This window comes from Nycticebus coucang, chromosome X, assembly GCF_027406575.1.
Source record: "Nycticebus coucang isolate mNycCou1 chromosome X, mNycCou1.pri, whole genome shotgun sequence".
NCBI lineage: Eukaryota > Metazoa > Chordata > Mammalia > Primates > Lorisidae > Nycticebus > Nycticebus coucang.
In genome coordinates, this window is record NC_069804.1 from 54,688,159 (window position 1) to 54,702,153 (window position 13,995).

The 13,995-nt window shown below is 47.8% G+C and overlaps 1 protein-coding gene across 2 annotated transcripts; it reads left to right on the forward strand.

Moving 5' to 3' along the window:
* Positions 1-3,102: 3,102 nt before the first annotated feature.
* Positions 3,103-11,652, forward strand: WAS (WASP actin nucleation promoting factor). 2 transcript variants are annotated; one of them, XM_053579390.1, is made up of 12 exons: positions 3,103-3,287; positions 3,600-3,740; positions 4,783-4,869; positions 4,968-5,070; positions 5,182-5,223; positions 5,318-5,371; positions 6,349-6,523; positions 7,469-7,511; positions 7,701-7,854; positions 8,065-8,474; positions 8,722-8,836; positions 11,351-11,652. In XM_053579390.1, exons 1-12 carry the CDS (start codon positions 3,159-3,161, stop codon positions 11,404-11,406), a joined length of 1,509 nt encoding a protein of 502 aa, XP_053435365.1. In that variant the 5' UTR covers positions 3,103-3,158; the 3' UTR covers positions 11,407-11,652. The 2 variants fall into 2 exon arrangements, with proteins under 2 accessions (XP_053435365.1, XP_053435366.1); XM_053579391.1 differs by lacking the exon at positions 3,103-3,287 and having other exon boundaries at positions 3,606-5,070; positions 5,156-5,223.
* Positions 11,653-13,995: the final 2,343 nt, after the last annotated feature.

A 13,995-nucleotide genomic window follows, 5' to 3' on the forward strand; every position in this document is an offset into this window, starting at 1 on the left:
ATACCTGTCTTGGCCTACCAGAGTACTAGGATTACAGGCGTGAGCCACTGGCCCAGCCAATGCAGTGGCTTTTTAAGGCCAAGCTGGGGCTTGCCCTAATCCACATATTGGAGGAGCTCTCAGCCTGGAGGTTCGAGGGGCCCAGTGAGTTGGGGGCACCATAAGCTTAGTTGTCCCTGGCAGGGGAGAGGTTGGAACTGCCACAAAGGAAGGGGCTTTGAGGTTCAAGTTCAGGAAGGAGGCTTTGGACCTGCAGGTGTGGGGAGCCACAGAGGTTTCTGGGCAGGACTGGTTCCACCTAGAGTGTGCTTCCCCCTTTCACATACCCACTCAGCTCCCTAAAACTGCTTCCCTGTGCCTGAGAGCTTCATCTTCCCAAACAGCCTACCTCATGGATGGGGAAACTGAGACCTGGGGACTGAGATAGCATTCCTTTGTGGAAATAATCTGGCATTATCTGGAAAAATTAGAGATTCATGAAGTCACTGATTCTCTGCATACCCATGTGGACCAGGAGATGTGTACAGGTGAACACCTCAGCTTTGCTCCCAACAGCAAGAGCCTGAAAGAGCCCAAAAGTCTGTCAGCAGGAGAATGTGGGTACCGGGACCGCACCTGCAAACCACAGAGTGCTGCACAGAGTGGGAACAAACCACCACTGCTCTAGGCAAATACACATTGTAGAGATTGAGGCCTGGAGCAGAGGGACAAACAGGCCCAGCCTGCCTGGCTTGTAGTCCCCTTGCTAGCTGTGACTACTGGTCAAATCATTTAACCACTCTGTGCCTCAGTTTCCCCATATGTAAAATGTCTATCCCACAGGCTGTTGTGAGGATTGAAAAATTTTAAGGATTTAAATGTGTAGGGGACAGAGCAGTGCCTGGCACAAGCACTAAGTGCTGCATGAGTGTTAAGATTAAAGTAGAATGTCCAGTGGAGGAAAAAGCAAGTCTCCAAAGATTGTGTACATTTTTTGTTTCAGACAGAGTCTCACTGTCACCCTGGGTGGAGTGCCGTGGCATCATAGCTCACAGCAACCTCAAACCTGGGCTCTCAAGCTGACCCTCTTGCCTCAGCCTCCCGAGTAGCTGGGACTATAGGGGTCCGCCACAACGCCCGGTTATTTTAAGAGACTGGTCTCACTCTTCCTCAGGCTAGTCTTGAATTTCTGAACTCAAGCAATCCACCTGCCTCCGCCTCCCAAGAGCATAAGGTGAGCATGAGCCACCTCACCAGGCCAATTATGCACCTTTAAAAAGTTCAAAAGCAATGAAAACTAAAGGAGAATTTGTTTCGGCCGGCATTCTTTTCTTTTCTTTTCTTTTTTTTTTTTAGCTGTTGTTAATCACTTTTTTCTTTATTTTTATTTTTTCAAACTTTATTCAAATTAAAATGAGGGTACAATTTTTAGGTTACATTGTTCGCACTTCCAGTGTAAGGTTCCATTTGTAGAAGAGCCCCTCAGGGGGCGTGTGCACCCTCACAATGTGCACATTGGGTGAGATCCCCCTCATGTCCTCCCTCTTTCTGCCAGATGTCCTCCCCTCTCCCCTATTTAGCCATTTTTATATGCTATAAAGTTCCTTTCTTTTTTTTTCCCTTAGGCTATTCAAGTGAAGCAGTGGGAGTGGAGAAGGAACAAAAGAATCTGTAACTGATGGGGATCAATTAGTTTTAAACATCACTGCACTCAGACCAGCCTAAGGTTTCTTTATTTTAAAAAAGAAGATGACAGGGCGGCGCCTGTGGCTCAGTCGGTAGGGCGCCGGCCCCATATACCGAGGGTGGCGGGTTCAAACCCGGTCCCGGCCAAACTGCAACCAAAAAATAGCCGGGCGTTGTGGCGGGCGCCTGTAGTCCCAGCTACTCGGGAGGCTGAGCCAAGAGAATCGCTTAAGCCCAGGAGTTGGAGGTTGCTGTGAGCTGTGTGAGGCCACGGCACTCTACCGAGAGCCATAAAGCAAGACTCTGTCTCTACAAAAAAAAAAAAAAAAAAAAAAAAGAAGATGACAGGGCGGTGCCTGTGGCTCAAAAGAGTAGGGCGCTGGCTCCATATGCAGGAGGTGGCGGGTTCAAACCCAGCCCCGGCCAAAAACTGCAAAAAAAAAATTAAAAGAGGATGACAAGGGCGGCGCCTGTGGCTCAAAGGGGTAGGGCACTGGCCCCATATGCCAGAGGTGGCGGGTTCAAACCCAGCCCCGGCCCCCCCCCCAAAAAAAAAAACCTGCAAAAAAATAAAAATAAGCTTAAAAAAGAAAAGAAATAACCCAATGTTTAAAAAAAAAAAAAGAAGATGACAAGTAGAAAGTAATTTGGGCACTGCAGGGGGGAAAGGGTAAGGGATGGGGAAGTCAGCTGGGGTGTATGCATTCTTGGCAATGTCTGGGTGCTTGGGATAGGGGTGGAATTATGCAGCTATGTAACGAAAAATTTTAATTCAATAACCCTTCAGGACTAGGGGCCTTGGACCTTGGCCCCAGGCTAACTGCTTACTTTGGGTAGGAAGGAGTCTGCTTTGACCCATGGCTCCTCCCTGCCCCTGCCACAGGACACTGGAAGGCAGTGTACAGATGGCTTAGCTCTCACTGCCAACCAGAACAAGATGAGCCCCCCAGAGAATTAAAAAAAAGGAGCAGGAGTTGGCTCGGTGCCTGTAGCTTAGCGGCTAGGGCACCAGCCACATACACTGGAGCTGGCAGGTTTGAACCCAGCCTGGGCCCACCAAACAATGACAACTACAACCAAAAAATAGTCAGGTGTTGTGGCGGGTGCCTGTAGTCTCGGCTACTTGGGAGGGTGAGGCAAGAGAATCGCTTAAGCCCAAGAGTTTGAGGTTGCTGTGAGCTGTGACTCCACAGCACTCTACCCAGGGTGACATAGTGAGACTCTGTCTCAAAAAAGAAAGAAAGAAAGGAGCAAGAGGACCTGAGCTAGTTAAAAAGACAGGTCTAACCATTTAAATGGAAGAGGATCCCAACCTAATGGAGGAGGCCAAAGCCTGTCCTGAGGGGAGGAGGTCAGGCCCACTGAGGGGCCCCTGGAGGACTTGTTTCCCTTGTGGGTTTTTTGCACTTCCTGTTCCCTTGCTCATTGCGGAAGTTCCTCTTCTTACCCCCGCACCCAGAGCCTAGCTGGAGAGGACAAGGGCAGAAAGCACCATGAGTGGGGGCCCTGTGGGAGGTAGGCCTGGGGGCCGAGGAGGTTCAGCAGCTCAGAACATACCCTCCACCCTCCTCCAGGACCACGAGAACCAGCGACTCTTTGAGATGCTCGGACGAAAATGCTGGGTGAGCTGGGGATCTCCTGGCCCTCCCTGTCTCCCTTCCTTTCCTCTACTTCCTCCTCCTCCTCCCTCCTCATCTTCCCCATCCTTCTGCCTCTTTCCTCCCCCTCCTTCTTTCCCTCTCCCATGATCTTCTCTCCTAGAATCCACTTACCATCAGCCACCATCCCAGGAAGATCTCAGTGCTCACTTGCCTTCCTTCTGGGTATAGCTCTTCCTTCACGCCCATGACAGCCGTGAGCAAAGGACAGGTCTGGCTCCAAGACCCTCTGGCTACCCCAACCAGACTCCACTGATCCTTGCTCTCCTCTCTCAGACGCTGGCCACTGCAGTTGTTCAGCTGTACAAGGCACTGCCCCCAGGAGCCAAGCACTGGACCAAGGAGCATTGTGGGGCTGTGTGCTTTGTGAAGGATAACCCCCAGAAGTCCTACTTCATCCGCCTTTATGGTCTTCAGGTGACCACCCCACCCCAAACATGCAAGCCAGTTTTCAACTCAAAAACCAGACCTGTGTCTGTAGCCCTGAGCCCTCGGACCAAATCAGTGAATCCCTGAGGGCCAGAACTAAAGACCCATCCAGATCCCAAGTTCTGGTTTGCTACTCTAAGTCTGGTCTGCAATGCTGACCCAAGAGTCTCTGGATCAAAGTCTCTAATCCCCCCAGTATTAGGACACCTCCTAAGCCTAATCTATTCCACAAATTCAAAAAAATGAGCGTTATGTTTATGCTTAAACCTGTTCTAAACTCAATATTTTTCATCCCAGGAATCCCTGATCGAAACTCCTGAACCTAGATGTTTGTCTAGCTCTTAAGTCATAAATCTGTTCCCAAACCTGAATATTCCATTGAGTCTTGAACTCCAAATCTGTCCTTTTAAACCCACAGCATGGACCCAAGAATTCCCATTAAAACTCTTGAACACTCAAATAGTGATGTAGTTCTTAGGCAAAAAATCTGTTCCATAACCCCCCAAACTGAATTTTCCAGGCTTAAACCCCAAATTCATCCTTCTAAACTCATAAAGGTGGACCTAGCATAACTTCAATATCCCACGGCCATCAATTATTAAACATACTCCTAAAACTATAACTATGCTCTATAGACCCCAAAGTATGCATACCTTAACTGGACTCCTCCAAACTCCCAGGTATCTATGTCTGAACCTCAATTCCTACATACTAGAACCCAACCTACAATGAAGGGGGAGTGGGCACAGGATTAAGTCTATGAATGAACCTCAGTTTCCTAGGACTGGAGTCCTAAATTCTCAAATTCAAGCCCTCAAGTCCCATATCTAGATCCCTGAACCCCAAATCCAAACTTTTCACAAAAATGTCACTCCCAGACTAAACCCCAACTCTGATGCTGAGCTACAAACCTCCAAATCAGACCCTGAGGCCCCAAATCTGGACACTATGCTCCCTGCCCAGATAACCAAAGCCTGCCACCCAGGGCACACCTCAGTGCCAGCATGTTCCCCACCCTGCACCTCTCCAGGCTGGCCGGCTGCTCTGGGAACAGGAGCTGTACTCACAGCTGGTCTATTCTACTCCCACCCCCTTCTTCCACACCTTCGCTGGAGATGTAAGTGGTCAACCAACCCCTGGGTTTTAGTTGGGGTGTAGGGAGGAGATGGGAAAGCATGGGGTCCTGGAAGGCTGCTGACCCCAAGGCATATGCAGGACTGCCAAGCAGGGCTGAACTTTGCAGACGAGGGCGAGGCTCAGGCCTTCCGGGCCCTGGTGCAGGAGAAGATACAAAAAAGGAATCAGAGGCAAAGTGGAGGTGAGGAGGCTTAGAGAAGGAAAGGAAGTTGGGCAGAAGTGAGTTCAAGGGTGGACACTAGAAAATCCCCCTCTTATGGTTCTAGCTCCCAATCTACCTGTCTATCCACAGACAGACGCCAGCTACCACCCCCACCAGCACCAGCCAATGAAGGTGAGTCCTTTGGTGCAAGTACTGAGTAATAAGGGGTTATCCCAGGAACCTGTGGCAGGGTTGTGATAGTTCTTTACACATTGCACTTTCCCAGAGAGAAGAGGAGGGCTCCCACCCCTTCCCCCACACCCAGGTGGAGACCAAGGGGGTGAGTGTTGATTCCTTCCTGTGTCTCTGACTGAATGGATGGGTGGGGAAGCAGGTGAATGGATGGCCAGGTTAAGGGATAGATGGGTGCATGAGTGGATAGAGGGGCAGATGGATGAATTTATGGATGGATAAGCAGTTTAATGGATGGATAGAGGAATGGGTATGTGGATGGACTGGTAGTAGACAGATGGCTGGATGGGGGTTGACTTGATGGGAGGATATAAATAAATGTATGATATATAGATGGCATATAGGTATACAAGTGAATGGATGAATGGATGAATAGAGAGATGATTGAGTGAATTAATGAGTGAATAGTGAATAAATTAATAAATGACATAAATTTCAGTGAAGAAAGCAATGACTAAATGAATAATTGAGTAAATGAATAATTTAACAAGTTAATTAGTTAATGAGTCAGTGAATGACTGAGTTAATGCTTAAGTGGGGGTGGGCACAGTGGATCCTAGCACTTTAGGAGGCTGCGATGGGAGGATGGATTGAGCCCAGGAGTTCCAGACCAGCCTGAACAAGAGCAAGACCCTATCTCTACAAAAAATATAAAAATTAATTAGCTGGGCATGGTGATGGGTGCTTGTAGTCCCAGCTACTCAGGAGGCTGAGGCAGGGGGATCACTTAAGCCCAGGAGTTTAAGGTTGCTGTGAGCTATGATGATACCCCTGTACACTCTACCCCAGATAACAGAGCAAAATCCTGTCTCAAAAATTTTTCTTAAAAACTTAAGTAGTAAGTATAAGTGAATGAATAAATAGATGAATCAGTAAATGTGTGAATGGTTTGTGGGATCCTCCTACTTCTCCATAGACCCTACTTGGACCCCTCACCCACCCCTTCCATGATCATCACACACATACACAAACATATCAGACCAAACAGTCGTCCCTTTTCTTGTTCCAATGCTTTGGCTGGCAGGTAAGTGGGTCAGTGGTCCAGCCATCCTGTTTTCCTCACAGGCCCATCAGCTGGCCCACTGTCCCTAGGGCTGGTGACAGTGGACATCCAGAACCCTGACATCACAAGTTCACGATATCGAGGACTCCCAGCACCTGGACCTGGCCCAGCTGATAAGAAACGTTCAGGGAAGAAGAAGATCAGCAAAGCAGATATTGGTGCACCCAGTGGATTCAAGTAATAATCTTTTCCCATTGGATGGACAGATCCCTGGGGGGTGGAGGTGCATATGAATGGTGGACAGCTGAGTGGACAGAAGGGTGGGCAGATGGATAGGTGGGTGCAGGGCTGGGACTAGGGAGAGGTAAATAAGGCACGTAGGGTGCAAAATTTAAGGAGGCAGTTACTCTCAGGATCATGCAACTGTAATTCATGATTCTGAGAGTGATTGTCTCCTTAAATTTTGTACCCTAGGCACTTCACTTGCCTCACCCTAGTCCCGCCCTAACTGGGCTGGTTGGGGAGTGGGTGAGGGATGGATGATGAATGGATGAATGAATGAATGAGGGAATGGGTTGAGGAATGAATGGCTAAGTGGTTGGATGGACAGGTGGATGGATCTATGGGAAGTGAGTGGGTAGATGTATGGATGAGTGGAGAAGTATATAGACAGACTGATAGGCAGGCTGTTTGGTTTGCAGACAAGGTGGATGGGGAAGAATAGGAAGATAGATAGGTTGATGGAAGGACAGTTCAATGGATAAGTGAACAGAAGTGTGTGGTTAAATGGGTAGAAAAAATGAGTGGATGGAAAAGGTGGGCACATGGGTAGATGGAGGGGTGGATAGATAAGTGTGTGTGAAAGGACAGATTGATGGGCAAATGGGTAGACAGATAAGTACGAGCAGACAGTCCAACAGATGAATGTGAATGGATAGGTAGACGAATGAATGGGTGGGTGGGTAGATGGATGGTAGAAAAAGGGACTGGTGGACAGATCAGCACCACGAACTGTGTACTCCTAATTCTTTAACTCTTGATCACACTTATTCACTCATTCGGACTCACTCATTAATTCTGGCCCCTTGGAGTTTCTCTGGGCAGGAGAGGGCAAGAGGGGGTCACTAGAAAAGGAGGGAAAAGGGCAATGGGGATTCACTGTAGTCTCTTCATCTCCCCTAGACATGTCAGCCACGTGGGGTGGGACCCCCAGAATGGATTTGATGTGAGTAACCCCAAAGTCCTCTGAACCCTACTCAACTTCTACCCACCCCACCAGAGATCACCACTCAGATTCCCTCCTTCCCATTTCCTTCTCAGATCCCTCACCAGGATGGACCCAATAATAATCCACGTCCCTTCTCTCCTCACTTTGTTCTTTTACCCCTGCCCCGGCCTTTTTCCTCCTGTGCAGGTGAACAACCTTGACCCAGATCTGCGGAGTCTGTTCTCCAGGGCAGGAATCAGCGAGGCCCAGCTCACTGATGCTGAAACTTCCAAACTTATCTATGATTTTATTGAGGACCAGGGTGGGCTGGAGGCTGTGCGACAGGAGATGAGGCGCCAGGGTGAGCCCCTGTTCCATATATGCCCTTCTTCTCCGGCCCTGGCAGCTGATGTCTCAGAGATAGATACACTGAAGTCACTCAGTCCTCATGAGGGTGCCTGTACTGCCTGAATCAAGAGTTGGTCTGCTGGGGTACTTGTCTAACAAATGAGCAAACCTGAGGCTCAGAAGAAAATAATAATTGCAGCTATGTGTTATTTTCCCCCCACAGAGCCACTTCCACCACCCCCACCACCATCCCGAGGAGGAAACCAGTCCCCAAAGCCCCCTGTTGTGGGGGGTAACAAGGGTCGTTCTGGTCCACTGCCCCCTGTACCTTTGGGGGGTGCTCCACCCCCACCCACAACCCGGGGACCCCCACCCCCAGGCCGAGGGGCCCCTCCTCCTCCACCCCCTCCAGCTACTGGACGTTCTGGACCACCTCCCCCTCCACCTCCTGGGGCTGGCGGGCCCCCTCTGCCACCACCCCCTCCGCCACCACCATTGCCACCCCCCAGCATAGGGGATGGGCCAGCCCTTCCTCCACCCCCTCCTGCCTTGGTGCCTGGGGGGAGCCTGGCCCCTGGTGGGAGTCGGGGAGCACTTTTGGATCAAATCCGGCAAGGAATTCAGCTGAACAAGGTGAGGATAGGCAGGATGGAGGACTGAGGGTCTGTGACTCTGGGATATCCTGTGCAAGTCAGGATATTGGGGGGCCAAGACTGGGACTGATAGGGGTACCAGGATTTGGGGGTTCAGTGATAGGGTTGGGAGGTTGGTGGTGAACCTTGAAGGCAATTGGAATGTGTGGGAAGAGAAATAATGGAGATGGGGTGGGGAGAAATGCTCCTTTCCCAGGCCCTGATCTCCCTGAACCCTGCTTATGCAGACCTCTGGGTCTCTAGAAAGCTCCACGCTGCAGCTACCACCTCAGAGCTCAGAGGGGCTAGTGGGGGCCCTGATGCATGTGATGCAGAAGAGAAGCAGAGTCATCCACTCTTCAGGTGAGTTGATCCCACTAGGACTGCAAACCTAGTTCCTAGTGTTAGCACTGGCCTAAAACAACCATCAGTCACTATCAACAGTGACATTAGTACCATCTGTTGATGACAATATTAACATGAATCTTGTATCATTCTTCTTTTTGACAATGTTGGCATTGTCATCATGTGGCAATATTATTAACTCTATCTTTGACAGTAATATTAACATGAATGCCAGGCTGATTCACAATATTAGCATTCATCCCACATGTTCAGTACTATTAACATTAGCCCACTGTGATGACAATATCATAAAGAACTCCTAGATATCCCAGAAGCAGAGAGGAGCAAACCCATTTCCACGCTTGGGTATCTCCCAACTCCTGGATTCCATTAGGAGAGAGTTAGTGCTAGTTCTCTGTCCACCCAGGATTAGGGGTTGGCCCTGGCCTGCTTAACAACAAGAAGAATCCCAGGAGAACTTCTGGGCACCTGTAGCTCAGTGGTTAGAGCACCAGCCCTGTGCACCAGGGTGGCAGGTTCAAACCTGGCCCCAGCCTGCTTAACAACAACAACAACAACAACAACAAAAGGAATCCCAGGATAAAACTTAGGGGTAAAACTGGAGAGAGACATCAGACTAAAGTTACTAGCACCCCAAAAGGTAAAAGAAACCAGAAAAAAACATCAGAACAGTTAATTAAACCATGGAGTGACCAGGAAATCAAGAGTTTCCTGCAAGAATGGAAATCTCTTGACTCTGAAGAGTTGAGAAAGAAAAATCTTGAATAGTCTAAAGCCATTGCCCAGTGACTAGAGCATAGGGGCATAAAGAGGCGCTGGCAGGAATGTCTCCATCTGGTGGCAAGTTTGCAGAATTTATACTACGTTACACAAGAGGCCAACCAGAAGCCAAAGAACCAACCACATGTGGCCCTCTCCTCATTAGGAGGCCCTGCACGCTATTTTGGGATACAGATGGAAGGCCAGCATCTATTCAGTCCTCCCTGTGCAGATGTGGCTGCTATCCTGCCTCCCAAGTACCAGCTGTGCTATCCCCAGTCACTCACTGTGGTCTCTTCTACCTATGAGCTATATGCAGGATCCTTGGGTACCCGGATGACAACCTAGAACACGAACCTTCCATGCTTAGTTCTATGCCTGTTCCCTCCCTTTCTTCTGACAGTCCCCATCCCCCCAGTGATCTATTCTCTTCTGATTCTGATCCAGATCTTCAACTTTGAGACAATTAGATCCTGGATTCTGATTCTGTCTGAAAGACGACAAAATAGCACAATCTATACATGGCTCTTTCCTCTCCCAGCCCAATATAATAAGAACAAAACATGAAATAAATGAATGACTGTGACCTTAAGAAAAAGAATCCCAACTTTGACAATAATATTAACTATAACTCATTATAGTTAATAATAATATTAACTATACCTCGTTATGTGATAATATTATAAATAACCCAATCTTTTTATAGTTATGTTAATATTAATTTCCTAATGTGTCAAAAATATTGTCATTAACCCATTATAGGAGGATAATATTAATCTCAGCCTATTATGTGACAGTAATATAATTAACTCCAGCTTTGACAATAATATTAACATAACCAGTTCATGACCAGTCTGAGGCAGAGTGAGACCCCATCTCTACAGGTGTGGCAGGCGCCTGTAGTCCCAGCTACTTGGGAGGCTGAGGAAAGAGAATCACTTGAGCCCAAGAGTTTGAGGTTGCTGTGAGCTGTGATGCCATGGCACTCTGCTGAGGGCAACAAAGTAAGATTGTCTCAAAAAAAAAAAAAAAAAAGGGCGGCACCTGTGGCTCAAAGGAGTAGGGCACTGGCCCTATATGCTGGAGGTGGCAAGTTCAAACCCAGCCCCGGCCAAAAACTGCAAACAAACAAAAACAAAAACAAAAAAAACATAATCACAAAGTATGTTCACAAGATTAACATGAATCCACTGTATGACAATATTATATGAACCTCATCTTTTGATAATATTACCATTAACCCCATATGTCAATAATAACATTAGCCCACCATGAAACAACAAATTATCCTTCCTTTGCCAATAATGCTTAAATTCACCCCACTAAGTGACAAACGGATTAATGTTAAACCTTTGTATAACAATATCCCAAATAACCAGATTTTTGACAATATTAACCTCAACTCCAACTAGAACCCAGACCTTGACTATAATCTCTCTCTTGTCCTAAATCAGTGGTTCTCAACCTTCTTAATGCCACGACCCTTTAATACAGTTCCTCATGTTGTGATGACCCCACAACTGTAGCAATGAAAATAATTTTATGGTTGGGGATCACCACAACATGAGGAACTGTACTAAAGGGTCACAACATTAGGAAGGGTGAGAACCACTGTCCTAAATGGAAATCTTAGTTCCCCCTCCTCTAGGAGGAGACTTCATCCCCCAGGGCCAAGTCCTCACCTTGTAGGCCCTACGAACCTCCCTACCCCACCCAGAATGATTCCCCCCCAACATCTTTCTCCTCCTCCAGATGAAGGGGAGGACCAGGCTGGCGATGAGGATGAGGATGACGAATGGGATGACTGAACTGCCACCCTGTGCTCCTGCCTACAGAGCAGACCGCAGCTCCCACTCCACCCTCTGCACACCCTTTACTCTCTGCTTCCAGGCCTGCAACCTGCTTCTTTCCCATCAACCTCTCCAATGCTGTTATCCCTGCCTGGCCCCCACACTCACCCTAGCAATACCCAGGGTCCTTTTTATACAAAATTTCTATTTTTATCACTCAAGGATTTTGAAACAGAAATAAAAGAATTGTCTTTTTGTCTCTCTGTATCTCAGTTTGCTTATTTATCCATTTTACTTACATAGCATTACATAGTCATTCACTACATACATCCGTCATTTAGCCTGTGTTTCTTTGTTTCCTTCTGCCCATGCTTCTGTCTTTTCATAAACATTTATTACCAGGTACTATTTTAGAGGCTAGGGATCAAGCAGTGAGGAAGAAAAACAGACAAAAATCCCTGCCCTTATTGGGTGGAATCGACATGCTAGGGGAGCAGACAGACAAGAAACAAGAAATCAAATAGAAATAAAAGATGGTTACAGATCATAAATGCTATGGAGTGCTGATTCAGAGATACAGAAGAAACAAGATTCAGATGGAGTGGTCAGGGAAGGCCACTTGGAGGAGGTGATGATTGTGCTGTATGTACCTAAAAAGAGAGAAGGGTCTACCAGGTGAATACTTGTGGGAAAGGCATTCCAGACAGAGGGAACAGCCAGTACAAAGGCCCTGAGGTAAGAACAGGCTTGGCATAAGGCTGGGTCTGGCAAATGAGTGGAAGAGGCATTTAGTCATTTATGTATTTAGTTATTGTTTTTAATTGTTCACTCAACACAATACTAGATCAAGAACATACCCAATTACTAGACTCCCCACTCTCCATGCGCACAACTCACACACAAGGATTCTGATGGGCAGGGTGCCCCTCTTGATTTTAAAATTTAGCTCTGCCCTGTTCCCAGTGTAAACCAAGAACCAGACAATTGCAATGGAAAAAGGCAAAGAGTTAGTAATCAGACAGACAGGCCTGCTCTAGAACCCAGGCAAGATGCCTCACCTCTGAGCCTTGGTTTCCTCATGTGTACAATAGGAGTAACTGATGCCCAACTGGGATCCCACTGGGTTACCTCTCTTCCTCCAGATCTTGCTTTCCCAGAAACAAAGGAGTAACTCAAAACTGTCCCTGGTATTTAAAGCTCTTTCCAATGGAGTAATTAGAAACTCCAGCACATCAAAACCTAGAATTGAGGTACCCTGCCCCTTCCCATTTCTGAAATCTGAGGGATCAAGATCTCAGATATCTTACCATTAGAGGAGAAGGGGAGAGGGGAGGAAGATAAAAGTAAGGGTGAATCCAGAGAGGCCTGGCTTCTTCCTTTTGCAAGACCAGTGAAGAATTTCTGAACTGTGGAGGCGTGGGTGGGGATGGGGTATGTTTGGGGGAGAAATGAGTAAGCCAGTAGGAGCAGTAGTGAGGGAGGAGGTGTGGAGGTGGGATCTGGCTTTGCCCCTTAAGAATCCCCTGTGAAGGCTGGGCACAGTGGTTCTCACCTGTAATCCTAGCACTCTGGGAGGCTGAGGCAGGAGGGTCCCTTGAGTTCAGGAGCTGGAGACCAGCCTGAGCAAGAGTGAGACTCTCTCTCTACCAAAAGAAAAAATAGAAAAATTAGCCAGGTATGTGGTAGGCACCTATAGTCCCATCTACTCAGGAGGCTGAGGCAAGACAGTTGCTCAAGCTCAAGAGTTTGAGGTTGCAGTGACCTATGATGATGCTATCTATGCACTTTAGCCAGGGCAACAGAGTGAGACTCCGTCTCAAAAAAAAAAAAAATCCCCTGTGGAAGGGAGAATTCCACTCCACCCCTACCAGCTAGAGAAGGAGGGAGTCTCTGGTTCTCTCTCTCTCTCTTTTTAAAGGAAAACATTTGTTTTATTTTTTTCATTTATTTATTTATTTATTTTCCGAGACAGAGTCTCACCATGTTGTCCTCAGTAGAGAGCCGTGGCGTCACAGCTCACAGCAACCTCAAACTCTTGGGCTCTAGTGATTCTCTTGCCTCAGCCTCCCAAGTAGCTGGGACTATAGGCACCCACCACAACTTCCGGCTATTTTTTGGTTGTAGTTGTCATTGTTGTTTGGCAGGCCCACGCTGGGTTTGAACCCGCCTGCTCCAGTGTATGCGGCTGGTGCCCTAGCTGCTGAGCTACAGGCACCAAGCCTCTGGTTTACTTAAATTCATTTTTCTTCACCCTCAACTCCACTCCCCACCCCACCCCAGCCAGGTTCCCAGGTAGGAACTGAGTTTAGAAAGGGCCTTTTGGTATCACTTAGCCTCGCACCCAGTCCCCCACAGAAACCCTAGAAAACCAGTGTTCTAGGGCCCATTCAGCAGCCCTGAATCCCCGTGAGCAATGGCACAGATCTGAGGTACAGACTTGGGGTAAAATAACTGACTGTGAGCAGTTGCTCCACCTCTCTGGTCAGTCTTTAAAATGAGGCTTAAAATCCTTACCTCCCAGGAATGTGGTGAGAATTAAAGCAGATGACGTCTGCAAAGTGCCTGGCTCCTCCTAGGTTTCTATAAACGTTACCTGCTATTATCATT